The sequence below is a fragment of the Rhinatrema bivittatum genome, chromosome 2 (assembly GCF_901001135.1).
Source record: "Rhinatrema bivittatum chromosome 2, aRhiBiv1.1, whole genome shotgun sequence".
Lineage (NCBI taxonomy): Eukaryota > Metazoa > Chordata > Amphibia > Gymnophiona > Rhinatrematidae > Rhinatrema > Rhinatrema bivittatum.
In genome coordinates this window covers 247,255,706-247,281,453 of record NC_042616.1, presented here as the reverse complement: position 1 = coordinate 247,281,453, position 25,748 = coordinate 247,255,706, and the positions used below count along the sequence as shown (strand labels likewise).

The 25,748-nt window shown below is 43.4% G+C and overlaps 1 protein-coding gene across 1 annotated transcript in view; it reads right to left on the bottom strand.

Moving 5' to 3' along the window:
* Nucleotides 1–4,815: 4,815 nt before the first annotated feature.
* SNRK (SNF related kinase) overlaps nt 4,816–25,748 on the bottom strand; it is an 81,864-nt gene continuing 60,931 nt past the window's right edge. The window contains exons 4-5 of the mRNA XM_029589376.1: nt 21,239–21,373; nt 4,816–8,599 (exon numbers count right to left, since the gene is read on the bottom strand). Coding sequence (XP_029445236.1) covers nt 7,381–8,599; nt 21,239–21,373 — 1,354 coding nt within the window. The 3' untranslated portion in view covers nt 4,816–7,380. The remainder of the gene's footprint in view (nt 8,600–21,238; nt 21,374–25,748) is intronic.

Below are 25,748 nucleotides of genomic sequence, written 5' to 3'. Positions count from 1 at the left end.
AGAACCTGGTCCTCTCCAAGTGGAGAGTGAACTACTGGGTGAACAGGCTATGCAAAACTGCTCATCCAAAATTACATCTCCTCAGGACAAGCCGCCCAAACAGTAATGAGAGGTGAAGGTGTGAACAGATGACCAAAGCAGCAGCACTGCAAATGTCTTCAATGGAAATGGCACGAAGATAAGCCATTAAAGTTGCCATGGCTCTCACTTGATCAGCTTTGACAGACTTCATTTGGCAATGGTCTTTTTCAAGCTATTGGGATCAAAAGTCATGAACAGCTGAGAAGTTCGACAGGGAGGATGAATCCTCTAAGTAGTATGCCAGGTCTCTCAAAGTCCAAGGCATAAAGAGTTCATTCTCCTTTGTGTGCATAAGGTCTTGGAAAGAATGTTAGCAGCACCATAGCTTGATTAATGTGGAATGCAGATACCACATTTGGAAGAAAAGCTAAGGTGAATTCATAGAACAACCCTGTTGTGAGAAAGCTTCAGATATGGTGAATAAAATACCAGAGCCTGTAATTCACTTACTCTTCATGGCAAAGTGACAGCAACAAGAAACACTTTCCAGGTGATAAACTTCAAGTCAAGCAACTTGAGAGGTTCAAACGATTTCATGAGCTAGGACTACACACTGAGGGTCCTTTGGCACTGGAGATTTACTGACCAGAAATTTGGAATGCCTCAGACCTTTTTCCAAATATACAATTGAAAAGACAGGTAAACACAACTATTCTATGTGCCATCAACCCAATTACACCACAATAGTCTCGATCTCCTTTTTACTGTTCAGCACTTTCATGGTACCATTATGAGTAATTCTGAGTTTAGCTGGAAATTGAAGCTGAAAACCTATTGTTTGATATAGTATACTGCAGTATGGAGAAAGTTATCTATGTTCCAAAGTGACTTTGGCAGCAAAATCAGAGAAAGGTAGCATGCAGGAGCCTTCGTAAGATAGTTCTCTCCTTGCGAATCGCCACCATAATTGCAGCCTTTTCAGCATAATTAAAAATGTTTACAATCACCTGAAGAGATTTAGAGGCAGTGTCCCGGAATATGGCCGATTTAGGTGCTCTTTCAATAGGAATTAACTGCCGCTTGTCCAACAAGCCTAATTGCTCAGGCAGCCAGTACTCACATAGATTTTTGAGCTCTTAGTCCTTAACAGACTCTGGAATGCCAGTAAGTCCTGTTACTCCTTCTGGATCCATTTTCAAGGTCCTCCACCTTAATAGTTGCTCATTAGACTGAAATAAACAAGATACTTGGTGTTTGTAATTTGGAGGATCTGTCCTCCTGCTGTGAGATCTGGGACTCTGCTGCTTGTATCAAAGAAATCATTTTGGAAATCTCCAAATCAGTAACCATGTCAGTAACTGATACCCTGGAAGATCTACTCTCAAAAGATCTAGCAGTTAGCTACTTCTACTAAAGAATAGGAAGAGCTTGATGACGTTGAAAAGAGCAGAAGGGACATCTTTGGAAGAATGAATGCCTGTAGGAAAAAGTACTGGTGTTGGGTAGGAGGCGGTTGGTCTCCTGCTACAGCTGATAAAACTTTTAGGGTAGATTGATGTTTCTTAAACAGAGCCACCATCCCTTGAACTTTGTTGCTGAATCTATTACTTTTTATTTTTACATTTATAAACCACCTCTCCCAATGAGGCTACAAAGCAGTATACAGTTTTAACAGTTTTTTACATAATAGATATCAATTAAACAAGACAAAGTGCATACATACAAATTGACATGAATAAAGTTTACCCCTAATAAACATTGAGCATGTAAGTTTTAGAGAATAGCAAAGTTTTTGCATGAATTTTAACACACTGAATAATCATTTGTTATCTTAAAGCCTAGGGTAATGCTTTGCACAAAGACAGTTCTTCACAAGAAAATGCCCTCTGCTTGATTTCTGATAATTTATCATCAGTTATTCCCTGTTATTCCACTTGTTTGCAATCACATGAGCCTTCAGGCTCCTGTTGAAGTAGCCAAAGTTCTGACTGCTGTATTAAAAGCTTCCTAAACAGTATGGAGGTTCTTCACTGCTTGACGGAAATCTGCTTGCTCTGGGCCTGTCAAACCCAGACTAGCTTTTGCATACATTTATGAAGATACAGCACCATGAACAACAGTTGATGTGGCAGATGCTGACATGTCTCCGAGAAACGTTTTGGGTCCTTCCCAGGAGGCTGGTTTGAGTGATCATGAGTGCATTTAGCACATCTCAATGCAGATTACACCATCACAGAGTGGTACAGAAGTTGGATGATTCCAAAATCTGGGGAAGCCTACATCCTATATTTTAAATTTTGTTTCTCGGAGACATGTCAGCATCTGCCACATCAACTGGAGGTCCTTAAGGAGCCTGTGGACTGGGATGGCCACAAAATATGCTGGAGCCTGAAGGAACTGAGACATTTGATCTTGGGTCCTTGTTCGTCCCAACACTGACAATGTCTTTGGCCAGCAAATGCTGAGGCAAGTTCAGCAGGGGATCTGAAGGAATCCCTGTGGAATCTTCCTCCTCCCTTGACCATGATGGGGGGAATGGGGGCATTAAGCCATGACCCTGAAGAGGAAGGCAACCAGGAGATTTCTGCTGGTCTGTGGGGGGGAGGGGGGGGGGGACATGTCCAGGAAGAACTCAGAATGAGCAAAGCCTACTTCTTCCCCTTCCAATTCGAGAGGGGATTCCCCAGATGAGAATTTATCACTTCATGATAAGAACTTACTCCCAATGCTGGAAGTTCTTGAACAGAGGTACACATCAGTGTGGGAATTTGGGCCGCCCCTATATAGGAAAAATTTCTCTATCCCCTTCTCTGGTCTTTAGAGCTTAAGGAGGTAAGGAAACTCTTCACTAGTTCTGACAGTTGGGCTCCCACAGACTGGGAGACCCTCTGCTCTGGAGCTGGAAAAAAAGATATTCACTAAGGGCTGCCTGTAAAGCCAAGGAGGAAATCTGTGCCATAATAGTTGTAACCCCTATGGCAGTGGCCATCTCTGAGGTGCTCCATGCCAGTTGTCGCAACATCTTCCGAATGGTGCATTGGTCTATGAGGAGCATAGGCTGCACCTCCATCCTTACCCATAGCTTCAGAGGTGGGACTTCTGGGCTTATGTGCCAAAGTGCTCTGATCCAACACAATTGACAGCATCTTGGTATGCAGAGTCAAGTGTTCTGTGTCCTAAAATACAAGCTCCATCCTGAAGAAACAAATGATGCCCTGATTGGCCCCAGGTCTAGATGAATCAAATGGCTCAGCACCATGGGGGTCTTCCACATCATGATCGATGGGATCTGCGCTGATGAAGTTATGTCTCACTTTGGTGTTCAGGAGAGGCCTGCATTGGCAGAGCCCTGCACCAACGGCACCAATCTTTATTTTGGTTCCAATAGGGATGACTCCAAAGGGAGCCCCTTGCAATGTGTAGGTGCACTTCTCAGCACCTTACCTGGCACATTCAATCCCTGTCCTAGACTGTTCCGGGAGCTGGTGCCATGGGGGTAGGGTTTGGAGGGAGCTTTCATGTGCAAGTGGGAGGGGGAAGAATCTCACCATAATTTCCTGTGCAGAGTCCAATGATGCCTCAATCCTAGGTGAGTGGCTCCACTACACAGCCCCACACCGAGACTTCAGGCTCTTATTATCTGGCACTTTTCTGAGCACCTCCATATTCCAGGCATGGTCTGCTGTACCCTACAGTACATATGACCACAGCTATTAACAGCTGGAGGAGTCACAGTCTGGGACCAGGAGACAAAGTGCGTATTCATGATGGACATTCAGTGCCCAATTAGGCTGGTCTTGAAGCCACTGACCACTGGCTTCTAGGCCTTTGACTTTTCCATGCTCATCTCAGTTTTATTTTCATTTAGAAATGAAAAGTTATGTTTAAGGGTTGCCAAGGCAGCAGCAGCAAAAAAAAAAAAAAAAAAAACCAAACAGAAACAGGGTAGTATAAAGGCACCAAGATCAAAAACTGAAAATTTCTGAGAAACCGGGACATATCCACATGGCAGTTCAAAGGCTGAGGGGCCTCACAAATCTTTACTGAGCTCTGAGAGCTGGGTCTGAGTTGGCGCCATCAAACAACATAACTCACACATTATTGCTAATTCATGTCTGCTTGTCGATGAAGAAAATGTTTAAAAGATTAATTCACCAAAAATGTCAGCAATGCAGTAAACATTTCAGACCAGGGAATGAAGCATATTTTTACATAAAAACAATACCACTTACTAAGTAGCCTAGTTTCTGCCCAATGCCTGTGAACATCTGTATCTGAAGAAAATCAGCACCTCAAAGTAAACTGGAAAGATCAGGTAAAAGTTCTGTGCCCCTGACCACATTAAAAATCAAAAATAAAAAGCATTAGCTCCTACTGGCTGAAAATTATTCCATTCATTTATACTTTGTTAATTTAGTGCCATTATTTTTAAAACTGGGCCAAGATTGTCATCTTAAATACTATGTTGCTAGTTATATAAATATACAGAAAAATACAAGACATTGTTTTTCCACAATATTTAATTTATACACTAGTATAACTATTAGGCAACTTTTAAAGACAAGTTAAGGGCTACAGAATTACTTTTGAGCAAGTAAATAGTTTGGTCCATAATTATCTTAATGTAGTGGTTACACTCTCCCTTCCATTGACATAATGTAATGTGACACAACACATGCACAGTCATTCACCTGTGAACTGGTAAAAAGACAACAATCAGCCTAACATCTGCACACCCAGAGGTTCAACCCACCACACATAACCAATAAGGCTATAATACAGCTAGACAGCATAAATAGTCAACACTGCTGTTCTAAAGTGAGCACCATATATACATATGTATATGTTTTTATACACACACTGTTGAAAATTAAGAAAAAACACAAAAAACAGTTAGTGAAATGCCATTCCAGGGCTGTACATAATAACAAAAAATATTTACAATACTTGGGAAAACAGCTGCAACAAATAAGTTATTGCCAATGCCCTTTATAATCTTGTCTCCTACAGTACTTTTGTACAAAGGATATGTTAACCTTATCTTTGCCAGTCACCCATCTTACTTCTGGCCCTTTTCAAGATCCCTGCTTAAGAATTTTAAGCAGACGTGCTCTATGGCTTCACCCCCACACCTCTCTTCACAAAGCTTCCAATTAATAAAAAGGACAGCCAATTATGATACAGAAAACAAATCTGGGAGGTCCAAATTTTACGTTTTTTCTTTGTGTGGGGAATAGAATTTATAACCCCCAGCCATGTTAAGTCTGGAAAGGTTTACAGTACAGCAGTTCAATTAGTAAAATATAACTCTATGCTGGACTACACAGTCCTATTTACTTAGGAGTTTTGCCTTAGGCAAACAAAGTGAGTAAACCTTACTGAACAGGACCTCGGTTTAGGAAAGCCAGTGTGTACTACATCATCAATGTCAAAGCTTAATGCTACTTGGGATGCTTTATCCCACGTATTGTTCTGTACAAAATACATTATGGACCCAATTTACTACGCTCTCCCACCCCCTCCTCCCCTCAACACAGGGTCAGCAAGGTTTGTGTTAACCCACTTTTAAGAAATTAAATATTGTACATAGAGCGAACATCATCACGCTCTGCTACTTTATATCAATGCTATTGATCTGACGTATCCTTTCCAAAATCAGTAACCACTTGCACATTTTATTATGCACTTTTGAATGTCACAAAAAAGTTTTTTTTTTTGTTTTGTTTTTTTTTTTATTTGAATTCTGACGTACCCATTCCTAGTGGGGTAGAAGGGGATATGAACATGTCAGTTGAAGAACAGGAACTATCAAGCAGGAGGGAGAGGAAGATACTTTACTAGCTGATTTTATAAGTAACAAGAGGCTGGGTTACAAGACATTTTAAGTTGCAGTGGATTTTCTTGAAAATACACTGCGATGGGAAAAAGGATATTTTTAAACCAAAAGTGGGGGCTCAGAGTCAGACTGATAAAAACGGAGGCAATAATTATAAATAAGCCAAACCCACTGGCATTACCTCCTATTTATTTACAGCTTCTACAGCACTGAAAAACAAATTTCAAGGGAGAAGTCATACCATACCTGTCAATAAAAGACCATTTAAACCTCTCAAGTCATTTATTCACGGGATACACCGGTTTTACATGTCAGAAAAGCTTCAGCCAACCAACGTGGCTGATTTGTGCTTTCCTATATACAAACCAATGTGGAGAGTTTTAGATGTAATGGGAACAGAAGTGAATCAGGCCCAAAGGGTTTTGGCCAGCTACAAAAAAAAAAAAAAAAATAGATTGGGGGTGGGGGGGGGGGGGGGGGGGGGGGGGGGAGAGAGAAGAGGAGGAAAAGGACTTAAGGTCCAATCCAGACAGCATCTTGGGCCACGCAAAGTGCTTTACATGTAGGTAAACTGACATCCACAGCATGAGATCTGTGTTTGGCTGGTGACCTTACCGAGCAGAGCCTTGGTGTCACAGATATATTAAGAAATATTAACATGTATTAAGAAAATTCTGTAATAAACCTATGAGAAATCATTTTATATAATTTTTTTGTAATTATATATTGGGTTATAAAAAGCCCCAAAATAGGATAAGATTTTATAATTTAGTATACTAAAATAAGATTGTCTAAATCAATGCTAATATTTGTGTGGGATGGGGGAGAGGGGTAAGAGAATCTACCTTGCAATGTGAATTTTTATCATCTTGATAAAGAAGTTTTTTTTAGATATAGTTCTGAAACACACATTTCTATGTATTTTAGTTTAAGACATACAGGTGTGGGTAGTAATCGCTAATTTTCAGTGCATTTTTGCTTTGTACAAGCCTTGGAACATCTGAAAGCTCTCTTAAGAGGTTCCAGCATCAACACATTATTGCTTTGGTTCCATCTCAGATACAACAAAATAGGCCATATAGAAAGGTAAAGTCAGTTACCACAGAAAAGCAGAATAAAAATAAACATGTCACAAGAAAAAAACAAACACTTTTTACTTTTGCCTAGCTTAAGTGCAGAACATGAAACTTCTAAGTGCTCCATTTATATTAGGCTCCAGATTACAACTTACTTTACTCCAGGTGTTTTTTCACATTAAAATAATAAATGTAGAATCTGCACAATAAAAATATTCTATTTCTGTCCTGGTGGAAAAGAAAAGAAAAAAAAAAAGTGGCTAGCAGCATACACAAAGACCATGCATTGTCATAACTTCTAGCAAAACACAAATTAAAATGTAATAAATAACTGCTCAAAAAGCCCACATTAAAATCTTAAGACAACAGAATGGGGCACAATGAAGATGTTCACAGCTCTAAACAGGAAGAAGGATATTACACTCAGCTACTAAAGTCAAGCCAATGTCAAATGACATGACAGCAGCCGGCCTGCCCGGAGGTACAAAGCAGCCCATCCTTGGGATTCCGCTGGATGTTCACAGATATTGTTTTTTCGCACAGAGGTAGTTGTAGCACGTTATTTCTGAAGTTCTTGCTCTTTAGAAATCCCAGTTCGTGGGACATGTCTGACATTTGGTCAGAAAACAATTTTATGCTGCCCACCGTAGGCGGCTTGGTTGCACTCCCACTCGAGCTTATGCACATTTTCCAGGTGGACTTCTCTTGCACTTTCACGCTGGAGAACGACAAACTGTTCTGAGGATCAATGAAGAACTTAGTGCCATTATGGATCTGCGAACTGAAGCAGAGGCTCATTAGTTTTAAGCTTTCCACCAGCTCCCCTGCGTGTCTGGGAGAATGCTGCACCGAGTGTCCAGCTCCAGCACAGCTACGGGTAGACCCCGAGGTGTTATTCGTGCTGCCACTGGAGCTATTGGAAGGGCTGCCTCCACCTTTATTGTCATCACCGGGGCTCGTTTTATCCACGCCTCCATTTCCATTGCTTGGCTTGCCCTGTCCACCTCCATCCCCTTGGCTGCCGGGTGGCCCTTCGCTACTGTCTCGTCTGTGCCAGGAATATGTAAAGCCACTGTCCTTGTCTAGCCGCCGCCTGCTTTCCGAGTCATCATCACTGGTTTCAGAGCTACTGCAGCTAGATCCTCTACCTTGACTTTTCCTTCGGTGATAACGTTTGTGCACAGTCCCAGGGGAAGCAATATTCATTTTTAATCTGCTAAGCTTTGGAGGTAAGTTCTCATCCATGTCAAACTCATCATCTGATTCCCCTTCTTCAAAGATCTGATTGAGTACTGGGGCACTCTTCCTGGATGTGAGGCGGTTTGTGACAGAAGACTTGCGGCGTAACACAACTTGTGTTGAAAGAGGTACAGGCTTTTTCTCCTCTTCGTCGTCTTCTTCATCTTCTTCTACCCTGAACAGACACTTTCGGCCACTGGTCGTGGGCTTTAAGCTCGCAGAGGGAGTCCCTGGAATGGCTGCTCCGGCTAACTCAAGGGTATCATCTTTTTTTGCAGATTCACTCAGTGTCTTGTTCCTGTGGCCATTGAGGACATTTTCTGCAGTGCGAGCTGGTGACTGAGGGACTGTGGTGTGAGATATTGGAGAAGCTGTAAGATCGTCCTCAAGGTCCTGGGGCACATCAATTTTTGTTGGCCATGACTGCCTACAAGTAGAAAAATAAATAGTCTATAAAAGCTGTCATGCATATTTTTTATAGAACGTGACATTACACAATGCTATTTTAGGCACGTCAGAACCGTAAAAGCGACAGCAGGGGCAATAATTAGCAAAGCAAAACATGTGTAAGCACCTATACAAAAGGAACCGTGAAACTGCAGAAGATACCATATAAAACACAGAAGTGCAATGCTATGAAACAATCCATCAGAACTGTCACAAGTGGCTACGGGCTGCTGCTTCAGTTTTCATTTGAAAAAGTGACAAGATAATGCTTCTGCTAAGAACAGTTTGGAAGCTTCTATTCTGCCCAGTTTTCAATTACTGTTACAAAACTAAACTGACTTGCTCTGTTTGCTTAAACAAATGCATATGGTTAAGTTTGTCTGTCTCATTTTTAGACTCACAATGCAGAAGACAGGGGAGTGATCATATCTGCTAGTTTTCACATATCCTCTCATAGATTAGTGCTAGAAATTATACAATATTAACACATCATATTGCACTGATTTCAAATCCAGTCAAGATCCCCAAAAGAGGCCTGGTTTCCAAATATCCAGAAACTATAAAATGAGCCCGATTCTTAGACCCAATGTATGCAAATTTCTCATGAACACGATTGTGGGTATCCTGAAAACCACACTTGTTTTAGGGATCTCAAAGTTCAGATTTGGAAACCACAGCACAACAGGAAAAAGTCGAATTGGCTATTACATCTCTTACTCATAAGATTAAGCAGCACAACACACTCCTCGGCGTTCAATAAACTCAACCGTCAGATAGTGATCTATTGTCTCGGGGAAGGTGGGATTTCTGGCGTGGTTCTCGACTGGTCCCAGCAGGTCAGAACTGGCATCTGTGTTTCAAATTAACATCCAGTAACTACTGGAGTGCTTCAGGGGTCCACTCTTTCAGCCCCATTATTTAATATTTATATGGCTCCTATCAGTAGGTTGTTAGCTGGGCTCTGCTCAGGATACCACTTTAATGCAGACATAGAATTTTTCATTCCTGTTCTGGCAACTTGATCTGCTCCTTTTCACACATTGTCAATCTGTCAAGTAAATGGTTATCACATAACAGACTTGCTCTCAATTTGAGCAAGACAGAGGTAATCATTCTGCAAAGAACAAGTAATTTGCCTATTTCTTCTTCATTTAGAGCTGAATACGCTACAATACCCATTTCTTCTTCACAAGTTAGAAGTTTGGGAGTCATTCTGGATTCAGGCCTGGTTATGAGCAAACCTGTAAAAACTGTTAAGAGTTGGCTTTTTATCTTAACATAATTTTCTGAAATAATCCAGTACAGAGGAATAGTAAATAAGCATGCCAAAAGATACACACATTACTTTTGGTAATTCCACCCTATTATAGACTGTAGTAACTTTAATTTTCCCTGGAAGACATGATGTAAAGTAAAGGAAGAGAGATTAAACAATAAGAAAGCAGAGCTGTTTACCTGTTACGGGTGTTCTCCTAGGACAGCAGGATGTTAGTCCACACACATGGGCAACATCATCAGATAGAGAATGGGACGGAAAACTTATGTCAAAGTTTCTCGAACTTTGACTGATCATACCCAGCATGCCCTAATCCACACATCCACGCAGGGTCCCCCCCCCCCCTTTCAGACTCTTAACACAGAATTACTACAAAATCAAACAAAAATAGGAGAAACCCAACTCAGTAGGGTTGTGGGCGGATTTCGTGAGGACTAACATCCTGCTATCCTAGAACACCTGTTACAGGTAAGCACCTCTGCTTTCTCACAGGACAAGCAGCATGGTAGTCCTCACACATGGGTGAATCCCTAGCTACAGGCTGCTCCCCAACACAAAAGGGGACCAATAAGTACCAACCAGGTGTCAACAGGCACAACAACCACAGTTGCAAACTGGCTAAAAGACAGGAAACAGAAAGTAGGATTAAATGGACAATTTTCTCAGTGGAAGGGAGTGGGCAGTGGAGTGCCTCAGGGATCTGTATTGGGACCCTTACTTTTCAACATATTTATAAATGATCTGGAAAGAAATAAGACTAGTGAGATAATCAAATTTGCAGATGACACAAAATTGTTCAGAGTAGTTAAATCACAAGCAGATTGTGATAAATTGCAGGAAGACCTTGTGAGACTGGAAAATTGGGCATCCAAATGGCAGATGAAATTTAATGTGGATAAGTGCAAGGTGATGCATATAGGGAAAAATAACCCATGCTATAGTTATACAATGTTGGGTTTCAGGTGCTACAACCCAAGAAAGATCTAGGCATCACAGTGGATAACACATTGAAATCGTCAGTTCAGTGTGCTGCGGCAGTCAAAAAAGCAAACAGAATGTTGGGAATTATTAGAAAGGGAATGGTGAATAAAACGGAAAATATCATAATGCCTCTGTATCGCTCCATGGTGAGACCACACCTTGAATACTGTGTACAATTCTGGTCGCCGCATCTCAAAAAAGATATAATTGCGATGGAGAAGGTACAGAGAAGGGCTACCAAAATGATAAAGGGAATGGAACAGCTCCCCTATGAGGAAAGACTAAAGAGGTTAGGACTTTTCAGCTTGGAGAAGAGACGGCTGAGGGGGGATATGATAGAGGTGTTTAAAATCATGAGAGGTCTAGAACAGGTAGATGTGAATCGGCTATTTACTCTTTCGGATAATAGAAAGACTAGGGGGCATTCCATGAAGTTAGCATGTGGCACACTTAAAACTAATCGGAGAAAGTTCTTTTTTACTCAACGCACAATTAAACTCTGGAATTTGTTGCCAGAGGATGTGGTTAGTGCAGTTAGTATAGCTGTGTTTAAAAAAGGATTGGATAAGTTCTTGGAGGAGAAGTCCATTACCTGCTATTAAGTTCACTTAGAGAATCGCCACTGCCATTAGCAACGGTAACATGGAATAGACTTAGTTTTTGGGTACTTGCCAGGTTCTTATGGCCTGGATTGGCCACTGTTGGAGACAGGATGCTGGGCTTGATGGACCCTTGGTCTGACCCAGTATGGCATTTTCTTATGTTCTTAGTGCTGTTGGTAACAGAGGGAGACAGCCTGAATCCAAACAATGGGCCCTAGGCAGGGAGAGTAGGATTCTACACCTCAAAGAGATTCTGAAGGACAGACTGGCTGAACCTGTCACGTCGGTCATCCCTATCCAGGCAGTAGTGAGATTCAAATGTGTGGAAAGAACTCCACATCACAGCCCTGCAGATCTCCTCCACGGGAACTGCTCGCAAGTGGCCCACAGACATTGCCATGGCTCTGACAGAATGAGCTTTGACATGACCCTCAAGATGCAGTCTCATCTGGGCATAAAAGAAGGAGATGGAGTCTGCTAGCCAATTGGATAATGTCTGTTTGGCAACAGCAACTCCAATCACCCATGAAATTTGGGTGGACTGTCTATTGGCTTCTGTCTGCTCCAAATAGAAGGCTAAGGCTCTCTTGCAATCCAAACTGTGCAGGGCTCGTTTGTCTTGGTGTGAATGGGGCCTGGGAAAGAATGTTGGCAGGGCAATTGACTGGTTAAGATGGAAATCAGTCACCACCTTAGGCAGGAATGTAGGTACGTACACAAGACCACCCTGTCACGATAAAATTTAGTATAAGGTGGATAAGTCACTAAGGCCTGGAGCTTGCTGACCCTGTTTGCTGAAGTGACCGCCACCAAAAATATGACCTTCCAGGTCACAGGAGCGCAACAGCTCAAAAGGAGTTTTCATTAGCTAATACTATGTTGAGGTCCCAAGACACAGCAGGAGGCCTTAGGAGAGGCTTCAATTGAAGCAGGCCCCGCATAAAGCATACAACTATAGGCTGTACAGAGATGGGCGTATCATCTTCACCTTGGTGGTATGCGCCAATTGCACTGAGATGAACTCTAACAGAATTGGTTTCCAAGCCAGCTTCCGATAGGTGTAGAAGGTAGTCAAGCAGTTTTTGCATGGGGCAGGAGAATGGATTAGGGCCTTCTGCTCACACCACACAGAAAAACACCTCCACTTCAATCCATAGGACTTTCTAGTGGAAGGTATTCTGGAAGCTACCAGGACCAGAGACACATCTCCAGAAAGATCAAGCGGCTGCAGAATCAAACTCTCAACATCCAGGCAGTGAGCAACAGGGCCTGGAGGTTGGGATGCAGCAGCCTGCCCTAATCTTGCGTGATGAGGTCTGGGGAAGCCCCCAGACTGATTGGTTTCCAGATGGACAACTCCCTAAGGAGTGGAAACAAAATCTGTCTCGGCCAATGAGGGGCTATGAGGATCATAGTCCCTTGGTCCTCACAAAGCTTGAAGAGAGTCTTCATTACTAGAGGAATCTGAGAATACATGTATAAAAGACCCTTGCCCCAATGGCGAGCAAAGGCGTCCAAGGTTGGTTCACCATCTGACCTATACATGGAGCAGAACTGAGTCACCTTCCTGTTGCAGGGAATGCAAACAAGTGCACCTCCAGGCTTCCTCAGAGATGGAAGATCCAGTTAGATACCCCCTGGTCCAGAGACTACTTGTGGGGTCTGAAGGCACGACTCAGCCTGTCCATCACATTCTGGCTAGATATATGGCCCTGAGTACCATCTCGTGAGACAGGGCCCAGGACCAAATCTGGACCACTTCCCAACACAGGAGGTACGATCCTGTGCCTCCCTGCTTGCTGATATACCAGATGGCAACTTGGTTGTCTCTATCAGGACAATTTTCCTGGACAGCTGATCTCTGAAAGCCCTTAGTGCTAACTGATTGCCCAGAGCTTCAGGAAGTTGATTTGACACTGTGCTTCCTGGGTGGACCATAAGCCCTGGGTGCGGAGCTCCTCACCTCAAGGTGGATGCATCTGTGGCTAGGACAATCTGGATAGGGGGATTTTGGAAAGATATTCCCCATTCCAAATTAGAGAGCCTGCCACCAGGATAAAGACTCCCGGAGAGGCAGAGTGGTTCAGATGTGAGCCCGGAGGTTCCGCGTGGCCTGGCGCCACTGCGACCTCAGGGTTCATTGGGCTCCCCATTCCAAGGGAGTGCCATGGACTGTTGCGGCCAAGTGGCCCAACAGCCTCAACATGTGCCGAGCTGAAACCTGCTGGCTCTGTTGAATCCCCACCACTATGGATGCCAAAGTGACTGCCCTGGATCGCAGTGGGCAGGCTTTTGCCTGCATCTTGTCTATCAGGGCTCCTATGAAGTCCAATCGAGGTGGCTGGCTGAGATGGGACTTCGGGTAGTTGATGACGAACCCTAGTGACTGGTGTCGGCCCCGGCAAAGTTGGATGGGGGGGCTGCAGGTCTCTGTGTCTCTACTGGCCTCTATGGAGCTTCCTCCTCAGGAGGAACCAGTAACAAGCACCGTATCAGTCAGGGGAAGTATTGATGCCCTGCTGGGCATCGACAGCGTACCGGGAACCAACGCCAACTGGGTCAGTAACACACCGATAAGCACATGCTAACAGCAATTCCAGCAGTGCCAGTGCAGGCACCATCTGTGCCACCAGTTTGATGCCCTGCAACATCCACTGGACCGCCAGCCAGACCCTGCGCACCAACACCCCCTCAAACGTTGCTGATGCTAAAACCGACTGGGAGGCAGGAGAAGTGTCCAGGTTTTCCTCAGATCCACAAGGTGGAATGGCAACCGGCACTAGGACTGGTGGAGACCGTCACAGATCCCCTGAATTGAAGGAGGATGGGTACTCCTCGCTGCAGGGTCACTTTAGAGGCATCACAGCAGGAGCTGCCGCCTTCCCAAGTCCAGCACTGTGCAGGGTGACCAGTGCCTACGCTTCCTTGGCTTCCTTCAGTGCCAAGGTCAATGATGATGGACCCAATGTTCTCAAACTTGGAAGAGGCTGACAGGGGCTTGTGCCAGGTCCATCGTGCCAATGCCCGTGTCGATGCCTTGGACGTCTTTGAGCCGAAGATCTTCATCTTATCAAGCAGAGTGTGACATTCCTTAGGGGTCAACTGGGCGCACATGCGGCAACCCCGGTCGCCATGCAATGCCCCCAGGCAGAGGACACACCTTGTGAGGGTCCGTGATGGACATTGTCATTGGACAATGAGGGCACCAACGGAAACCCGATGAGGCCATAACAAAAAAAAAAAAAGAGGAAAAACGAAATACGGCGACAGCAGGTGGTTGACGCTGGCGGGCACCGCAGCCACGGGAGAGGGAATAGAAGCGAAAAGCGGCTTACTGAACCACCGAAAAACCTAACTGGGGAAAGTAGCGAAAACCACAATCAGTGAATTTACATGAAAAACCCCAAGCAGGATGGTGAAAAGTTCTCTTAAAGGCAATTTCCAACAAGAAAAGCCACAAGCTCACTCTCCGGCAAAGCAAAAGTTCCACGGAATAAGAGACTGAAGAGGGACCCAGCGCTGACGCGTGAATTAGGGCATGCTCAGTCAAAGTTTCAGAAACTTTGACATAAGTTTTCCGTGCTAGGCTCCATCCAATGGTGTCACTCATGTGTGAGAACTACCATCCTGCTTGTCCTGGGAGAAAGGTACTATATGTTGCTGACTCTCACCTATATTATAAATGTGAAATCAAGGAGTAATATCCAAACAAGAGGAGGAACCCATACTGGGGAAGAAGTTGCACCAGCCCCCCTAGATACTAATCTATCACTAATAAATTGTGTCAAATGTGAAGGTTCATAAAAAACATATTTAACAGCATCCAATTTAACACGTTTACAAGGAAACTTGAGCCTTCTGAACTCCAGGTCTTAAAAGGAGAAACTGCTTCCTCCTAAATTGAGTAACCTTGGTTACATAGAAATCTTTAGATTACAAAACAAGACATTCCTCTTTCGAAAATACAATTTCAACAAATAGTCTCCATCTGAAACCGAAAGGAAAATACCTTCACCGCTGTGCTCGGTATTGCACCCGCTGCCTCTAAGCCACTCTGGGGGCTAAGTCCACACCGGGAACTGGCTACCAGACCACAGCTCGCCTCTGAGGGATCTCGAAAATCACTTCAGGAATTCTCGACTGGGGGAGGGACCCTTAGGTATCACCGCAGGAGAAGCGGGGCTAGTCTCGTAGAGGTAAGATTTTTTTCTCTCTTCTTTGGTTTGGATTTTCTAACGCTGTGCAAGTGTGTGTAGTGTTCCTAACTGCTTAGGAGACGGAAAAATACTGACGAGCTAAGCTCCCTGCACAGGTATATGTAGACTGACGTCAGATTGAAATCTGACTCCGTCTCCCAACTGCTATCAGGAGTACAGTATACCCATTAGTCCTGAATCCATCTGCTACATGCTAGGAAATGAGATTTTCAGGAACATTCAAAACCTCCAAAAGATATTGCAAACATCTCCAAAGTGATCACAAATTTTTGTTTAGGAAAATTAACTTAAATTCTTTCGTCTGAAAGAGTTCTCCAGTGCTTCCATCCTAGTCTGAATTTGGGAATGCCCAACCACTAAGGAATTCCCCAAATCTTGTACTGCAGAAACTACCCCTTCTAACTTAATTATATAGCTTTTTGCTAGATCTTAACTATAGATCTCGTTTTCCTGAACCTGACTACAGAGACGCAAGCTAAGAGGAAGAGCGTCATTTGTGTGGATATACCATTGACTGTGTCCCAGATGCCTTCCAAAGTGACCACCTTAGAACTTGGTATAATAGGAAAAATCAATGAATCAGAAACAGGAACAACAGATCTTGAAGAAGTTTCAACCAGTAGTGTAGATGGAGTCACCATAACACCCCCATCTTGATTCTTAGCCAATAGGCATGCCTCCGGAACAACTCCAAGCATACCACATGCCAAGCTAATAACTCCTGTAACCGCAGCTCCAGATTGATCATCACTTAAACACAATTGACAAACTCCGCATGTCCAGGAGCTTCTCACTTGCACCATTAGGCTGGGGCAGTGGCTCACGCAGCTCCAGAGAAAACGAAACATCAGCATCTGGGGGGTCCGCAGGGATATGCGCCTCGATTACGGCTCCCAATAATGGTACATCAGAGCAGTCCTGAGGCAGAGTAGGTACTGGCTGCACAATAAAGTGATCCATCAGGCCCAACAAGGAAGACACAGATTCCTCTGCCAGGAATACTCTGGGGTAAATGGAACAGCGTTCAGCAACACAGCGCCATCTTGACTCCAGCTGGCTTTTTTAAACTATGACTTTTGCACAGATTGAAGCTTTGTTAGGGTCATCAGAATTTTGCTCAGTTTTTCTGTTTTCTGGCATTAACTACTGCAATTCAATATTTATAAGGATGCCAGCTAATTCATTAAGAGTACTGCAGGAGTTTACAGAACTCAGCAGCCCGGATTACCTCTAGTCAGGGCTTACAAGTACATATCACGCCGATATTATGAGTTATACTGGCTCCCAGTTGAATGGCGGAATAAGTATAAAACAGCCATGATGATACACAAAATGATGAGCATAAATGCCTTTCCGTGAATGAACACAATGTTATGCATCTACAATCCTATGCGTACACTTAGGTCCTCATAGAAAGGCTCATTAGATTTTACTTTTCTTTGTCAGGCTCAACTCACAGACTCATGAAAGAGCATTTTTGGCTGCAGGACCAGTCTTGTGACCTCTCTACCTAACAGGTTCCGTCTTACTACTTTGTTCAAAGACGTTTTGGAAGCTGCTCAAAACCTACTTGTTCCAGTAGGCCTCTTAGTCGGTGTGGACTTCTCCCTCCTCATGCTGAAAGCAGGTTATACACTGGTAGGCTAGGATGTGGTTGTTTTAGGTAGACTATCATTGCTATTTTTCTTTTATGCAGGTATGCTTATTTTATATATGTTTTTACACGTGTTTGCTACTTTGACCTGTAGATCTAAGTGTGGCATACAGATTTTTTTTTAAAATAAAAATAAGGCTCTTACATGCAGAGTTATTTCCATGTGCAATAAGTGAATGCAAACCCTTAGCAATTTGGATTCCTACAGTTCTCTCATACATGCTCTATCTACAGCCAAATACCCACCACATTGGCTGTAAATTATGCTTACAAAATGATCAATAACTCAAAGCCAAGTTATCCTTCATCTAAGAGTCTCTTTAGGTATTTTTTTAAGAGACCAGAAAAGTTTAGGAACAATTCTGGATTAACTACAAGACATGAAAGTGTTTACAAATCAGTTTAATGGCAACATTTCATTCACAGACTGAACAATGCATCTCTAATCCTTTCTGAAGTCTCTCTACCTATTCCTTTCTACACAACCATCAGCAGGAAGCTTTCATGCACGCCTGGCATGTTTTTAACCGATGCCAACACCCTGCAGTAACCTCCTACAGTTTAAAAAGGAAAAGACCATTTTCAAAACAACTTCCAGTGCTCCTTTTAATCACCAGTCGTCTTATCAGAACTTGTCAATAGCAGTCTACAGCTATCGGAACCCCACTCAAGCATTCACTCTGAGTCCTGAAACTCAACCCCAGGATGCACCCAATCCACAAAATGCCATAAAATTACTAGAAATGAAGGAAATAATAGCCAAACCTTAAAGACATGACATTTCATGCAGGGATGGAAAAGTATTTAGGAAAAACAGATACCAGCAAAATATTTTGGGGAGTGAAAGACTAGTATTTTTGCTCTCATTTTTACTTTTTGTTGCTCTTTTCTTCCAGTCTCCCGACCTGCCCCTCCCCATCCCTGCCAGCTTCTTCCCCCCTTCTGTAGCCCAACAGCAGGGTCCTGCTGGCAGCTGCCACCCTGATCTTCCCTCGGCAGCTATAGCTCATCAGCGGAAGCCGCCATAACTCCCCTCTTCCCAGCCCCTCCGTTAGTCTCTCTTCCATCAGGTAATGGAACCCAAATTTTAGGCATCCGGGATTTTTCTAGCTCTGGTTTCGTGCTTCAGCTTCTTTGGCAAGACACTTGCAATCTTACTTGCTGTGAATCAGGAGCTGGAAGTTATACTGCCTCTCTGGTATCCCAGTACAATGTTTGTTGGCCCAATACCAAAGCCTAAACAGGTTTATTGGTCCCGAGATTTGTGCTTACCTGCTTATAAATCAATCAATGCACAAAGCATGCATTCCAATCATTTTTGTCAGCATGAACTGACGCCAGACTACAGTATATCACAATGGCCTGGTCTCAGAATGTAATGCTTAAAGAAGCAGTACTAGTAAAAAAAAAAAAAAAAAAAATCCTATTGTACCAGATGGCTCTTAAAATTAGGAAGATTCTTTTCATTTCTGAAAAGAAATGTTTAAAGCTTTTGATTGCTTGCCCTACTTAATCATTCCTAGCATTAAAAATCTTAGTAACTGGGGAGCTGCTGGGCAGACACCAAAGCAAAATCTCATCAGATAAGCACACCAAGGACAACAATGAGCATAATCTGGGAGAGCAAAACAAAGTATTTGGAAGGACAATTCTAAAGGACAGAGGGTGAGAGTGTCAATAATAAAAACTGCATACCTTTCACATCAAAAAATAGAAAGCTAGAATAGAAAGCAGGGGGAAAGTGCTTAAACAGCTAACTGGCCTGTGGAAATATCTAATTAGTATTGCTGCTTTAATTTAAAGATCAGATAGACGCCTCAGTCTATATTTTAGCAGACACTCAGACATTCATTTTCAGACCAATATCATACAAACTAGCAGATGTTTGTAACAAACTCTGTAAATTCCAGCTACCTACTGGTAAAATGCATTGCTTTCCTACAATGATAGTTTAAAATCTGATTTATGGAGACTATCTGAACAGGGTTACGTTTTATACCAGTCTAAGGTCCAATATCACAAGTGCTGTGAGTGTACCACAATAGCTGACATCTCTGGTCAGTTAATGTGGCCCAATGGTTTCCCCCCATGGTTAGTAATTGAAGAGATTATTACTATCAGGGTCTGAAAAATCTGTTCACGTAGGTCAAGTAGATTTTACCCCACAAGTGAGGCAGTGGCACTGGCCCCAAACAGGACCCCAGGTCAAGTGGTGGAGGACACCAAGAAGGCTGCAGAAGGCCGATTGAGAAGGGGAGGTGAACAGGGGAGCACAGGATTGTGAAAGGGCCAGGGAGAGGGAGGGTGAGGAGGGGCAAGAGAGAAAAACGACTGCGACTGGGGATGACCCGTGTGATAGAAAGCTGTTATCAGGGTGGGAAGTGTGTACTTGCCAGGGAAGAAATTCACCCACCCTGCACACACCTCTCAAAACAGGCAGGAGTACACGTTCAGTAAATTTTATCCCTGGCAAAGTCCTGGAGGAATGTTTTCAAGCTCTATAATAAAATAAACTTTTAAAAAGGTTTTCAGGCGTCAATGCCACAATCAAACACTAGGTAGCACAGCGATTACAGTATTCTCTTAGACATTTGGCACTCATACTTTTGTAGCCAATACTGAAGTCCACTTCACTGATCTTGTTATTGGTTTCCACATTAGCTTTGTTTTTGGCATTGCACATTCATAACACAAAAGCCTCGAAGGATATGCCTGGTTCTCCTGATGTTTCTGCACCTCAAGCCAGGGGCTAAAAAGATACCAGGCCCTAGTCTTCTGATCCTGCTCTAAGGAAAATGACAAACAAGTTCTGTACACCAAACCCAGACCGCAAGACAAACGGGATCAAGAGTTCTGCAACGTCACTCTCGCGTGAGGGTGGACACGCCGAAAGCAACTTGCATTTCCAAACATTTCAGCTGTGCTTGTGTTTCAGAATATTCCGGGTCCAGCCAGGACATTAACTGCGTCCTCACGACATGCACTGAGCCAGAAAGCAGAGTACACGACTGCCAATAACTTCGGTTTATATCCTGCACAATGGACAGATTTTCAACGTTTCCAAGAGAATACAGCACTGCAAAAAAATAGCTTGCAACAAACAGACCTGGTCAGACGGAGAGAGAAAGCAAAAAAAAAAAAGAGTTCGTGGAACCCCAAAAAACCCTGAATTTAGCTTCTTCCAGCTAGTTTACAAACCAAGAGCAGGGTACTGGCATTCAGACAAGTGTCCTGCTCCCCTACCCCCAACAGTCCCCTACATAGGCTGTGAGGGCCCCATGTTTCAAACCTTCCCTCAATAGAACCAACCACTGCCAGCGGAGAGAGATTTTAAAATCACATTTTGTCTCTTTCAATTTTATTATTATTTTATGTATTTATTTTTATATATATATATTTTTAAACAAGATGCTTTTCCCCTCCAAGGCAAAGAAGGGTGAAGAGGCATTTGAGGCCAAAGAGGGAATGTTCTGATGCTAAGATGATTATACCAGAATATCATCTATATTTGCTTTAAAAATAGTTACATTCTGTCTCGCTTTTCACCCCCGAGTTTTCTAACAGAGCTTCAAACGTTGTGACCCATTTGCAAGGTTTTGGCGATGTACCCGCGGGGCTCATTTCATTTTGATACAAAGAACGAACTGCCAGGAAAAAAAATATGTTTACAATGTGTAGCTCTTCAAACTCTCAGCACAAGGGGGACAACCAGAGTTACACATTCATACCTCCCCCTCCCCTTTATAGGGACTGCACGACACTTCCATCCGTACAGACTGCTACATTTATGCCACTGGTCTAAATTGTGTGTGGCACTGCCAAAACCCTGTAGGATTTGTCCAGTTCTGACTGGAAAACACACCCAAAGTGGACAAACAGTGCACCATACCTAAACTGGGCTTTGATGTTGCTGGGGCTTGCAGATCTGGTCTGGATTTCTTTCTCCTGTTTTTCTCGCAGGATCCTCTCAGCTAGTAGGAAGTAGGTAGCAGTGATGTGATTGTATTTATTGGTTTCCAGGGCACTAGCAAACACAAGAAGAAAATGGCACACGGTTTACATGAATTATTTCTTAAAAGTGGCCATACTTACACGTCGACGCTAATTGCAGAAAGCGAAAAGGGAAGTTAGCAAATGCCTTGAGGTTCACATTTCGGCACTCTTCCAACAGCAAAAAAAAAAAATGATTGCAGGGTTACAGATGAACACCCGAGAGCTGGACAATTTTTTTTTTTTTAACTTTTAACGAACAAGCCATAAATCATACCACAAGCAATGTCAGAAACAGTCGTAACCTTGACATTTTCTGTCCTGGAATGCAAGAAAGCAGACGCAAACCAAAAATGCCCAAGGGCTCTTCAACCTCCAGGTGCGATACTGACAGCGGGCTTGGCAACGCGCACTCTCTCAAGCATCAGCGGCAAGGCCTCCAGTAACTGCAACAGCCTTCCCAACTGAACATTTAGGAAAATCTCCTGGTGGACGGGCTTGTCAGCTCCAAGTAACCATTTTCCCCTGTGCATGAAGAAATACAAAATTTGCCCAAAGGGTCAGCATGCTTATTTCTGCATGCTTTAGAGCAATTCGTGGCAGGGGTGGGTATGGGGGAGACCCCTGAAAAATTCATGGTTGGCAATTCTAGGCACTGCTTGCATTAGAAACTAGAGTGAAGCATAAACAAGAAAGTCTGCATTCAGCACTTAAATTACTTGATAAATAAAATCATGCTAACACAATTTGGGAATAAGCAGTTACCGCAATACTCCAGGTCTACGAACACCATATAAAATGCTAATTTGTATATGATTCAGGTTATTTGGACGTGACCAGCTGGTGGTTACTAAAAGGGTCAGTGATCTTCTTTGTAAAGACTAAGTTTTACACACGTGAAGCCTAGAGCAGTGGGGTTCACTTCCAGCCCTCGAGGGCTGCAAACAGGTCGGACAGCCCTAAAGAATAAATAGGAGATAGATTTACATGCACACTGCCTCCACTGCTGACACTTATTCATTAGGGATATCCTGAAAAATTGGACCCATTTGTGACCCTCGAGGGTTGGGGGTGAATACCTCTGCACTAGAAGAAGGACAAGAAAGGGGAGATATGAAAGACATTTACATACCTCAGAGATAGGAATGAAAAGGAGGCGGAGCTCCTTCAATGGAAAGGAGACTGCAATGAGGGTGAAATGGGATAAACTGAGGAGTAATCTAAGGAAGTATTTCTTTACAGACAGGATGTTGGATGTATGGCACAGCCTCCCAATGGCTGTGGTGGAGACCAGGACAGTATCTGAATGCAAGAACTCATGGGACAAGCACATGGTAGGGTTGCAGAGCTGAGCAACTGTGTGGGATGGCAGACTAGATAGTCCCTATGGTCTTTTTCTGCCACCACATTTCTATGTTTCTAACAGTAATAACGAAAACAGGCTGCAACAAGGTTTTCTGAGTTATGTGCTTCAACAGTATCCGAAACAAATGAGGAAAGGCACAAACTGCTGATGCACTATAATGTCCAACAACATCTTTGCCCCGCACAAAGAGCAAAGTTGCTTATCTATAACAGGAGTTCTCCGATGACAGCAGTTCAGACATGCATGTGGGCTACGTGACCATACTCAGTGCTGAAGGAACACATTCTTCCAGAACTTTCTGGAAATAACAAAAGCCCTTCACTGCTTGTGTGCAGAAGTTCTATTCTGTGGTGGCCCTGTAGCTTACCTCAGTGTCATATAAATGCTTTGATTGAGAGATGGGGGGAAAAGGTAGGAACAATTCCAAAAGGGGGGGGGGGGGGGGAATTGCGAGACTGATGAACTGTCTTCTGAGAACATCCATTACCAGTAAACAGTTTTACTTAGTCACACATGTGGGCAGTTTTCAACCAAAAAGAAAAAATTGGGGGAACCACCACCAAGTGGAAATATTTTCATTGGAAAGTACAACTAAACACCAGGGAAGGCATGATGACATCATAACAATGGGCCATAGGAGGAATGGAACTGGTTCTACCGATCAGAGATCCCAGAGAATAGACAGTCCAAACCTACTATGCCAAGTGTGGCCAACTCGGTCATCGAAAACCACAAACAAGCTTGGTTTTCAGAATATCCACAACAAATATGCATGAAATAGATCTGCATACACTGAGTCCATTATATGCAAATTTATCTCATGCATATTCATTGTGAATATCCTGAAAGCTTGGCTTATTTGTAGCTCTCAAGGATTGGCATTGCCCACCCTCTACTATGCTGTGAAGGCCATGCAGACAGTAATAGGCAGTAAATGTGTGGACTGATTTCCATGTCATAGCCTTCAAAATCTCATCACTGCAGGTAGACCTTAGACAGAGGACGGATGTAAACATGCTCCTTTAGGTTCTGGCATAACAGAAGCAGATGCAATCCCAGGCCATGCTGCCAGGCCCATTACACGCCAAAGAAACTAAAAACTGGATGAGCTTTCCGATAGCCTGAGTCCGCTCTCTTGCAATCCAGGGAATAAATGCCTTTCACATTTTTATGGACATGCAGCCCAAGGACAGATATCAGTAGGATGAATGACTAGTTAAAGCTGAGGTTCAAAATCGTCTCAGGTAAGAACTTAGAACATGTGGACAGCACCAACCTAGAAAGGTGGATAAGCCACCAGGGCCTGGAGCTCATCAATTGTGCAGACTGAAGTGACCGCAACAAACAAGTGACTTTTCAGGACAAGTATTTGAGCCCTCTGAAGTCTAGCTGCTGAAAGCAAACTTTCATCAGCTGGGTAAGAATCACATTGTCATCCCATGACACTACAGGGGGCTTAAACTGAAACAAGCCCTGCATGAATCTTGCTGTACATTATGGGGTTTCCTTTTATACCAAATGCACCAAGGTGAACTCTAACAGAGTTGAAATTTAGGCAAGAGACAAGATCAAGGTTTTGCTGTCAGCAGAATGCAGAAATGATAGACACCCCAGGCCTCTGCTTTTTTGGAGACTTAAACATGTCCCCTTCCAAAAAGGTATTTTTGGCTCTTGGATTTCTGTATTCCCAATGTACAAGGTTTTGGATTAAAAGCATAGATGCTGTAATTATGACCATTTTCAAGTCATTTCTCTCTTTATCTATCTCCTCCGGCATGTCAACTGTTGCAAATGTTCATCTTATATGCAAACAGGCACACCTCACCCTTCTCGTCCTTCTCCAATATCACTTAAAGATGTTGAAGTGGACTGGGCCTAGCACAGCTCTTTGCGGCACCCTGCTGCTCAGTTTCTCTTTACCAGAGTGGCCCCCACTGACTATGACCATCCGAGTCCTATTGCTCGAACCAACTTCTCATCCAGTTTACAGTTTCTTTCAACACCCAGACTAGGTAACTTGCTCATCAGTGTGTCAAAGGCTTTACTGAAATCCAGACAGGCCCCATCTACTGCAGCTCCCCCACCCAGAAGCCCACATGCTACTCTTGCCACTGAGCAGGTTTATAAAATGTAACAAACGCTACTGCTGTAGAAATGCAAGGTACCATTAACTGACAAGACTGCAGAAGATTAATGATATTGAGTGCTGCCACTCTCGTCAGAGGTTACTTTCTAAAGATGTGCACATTCGGAAAGAGGAAACCTTTCATATCCGCACTAGTAAAAAAGATTCCAGGCAAATCTATATTTGTCTTTGTAGTACTCAAACGATGGGAGAACCAAAACAAGGTTAACAGGGCTGTTTGTTCAACCTTAAGACCTCGTTCACTAAGCTGCGATAAGCAAACGCACGAAAAACAGCTTTTATTACATGAAAACGCTGTTAATTGTGCGACATTTGACCCCAAAAGCCACCTCCTATTCAAAACAACTGATTTACATGTATACATTTTTCATACAAAGCAGCTAGTGCATCGGTAATTCTATGTAAATAAAATAATTCAGCTTGCCAAAAGGGAAGCCAGGTTATTTTATCTACAACTCAGCTGTAGATATTTTTCCACTGGAGCATCAGGACACTAAAGCATGTCCAGATACTCCCAGACTGACATTTAAAGGGCAACTCATCCTGTAAAATACAGACACCCCCCCCCCCCCCCCCCCCCCCCCCCTCCCACCAATGAACCTAAAATTCCCCTGGGGATCTGAATAACCCCAAATCCACCCACCTCCACTTTTTGAAGTGGCACAAAAGTTAAATATAATTTTTAAAAAGTCACCACATGGCAATGCCACGCCCCCCTGCCAAATCCCTCCCCTTTGCTCCAATTTGGCCCCACAACCAAAGCTCCCCACCCTAAAGTAGCATCCTCCCCTCCCCCCCCCTCCCCAGACATTTCCACCCATACAACATATTCCCTGGTAGCCTAGGAGATTCTGCCCCCACCTGTCACCTCCCTGGTAGTCTAGTAGCCCCTCCATG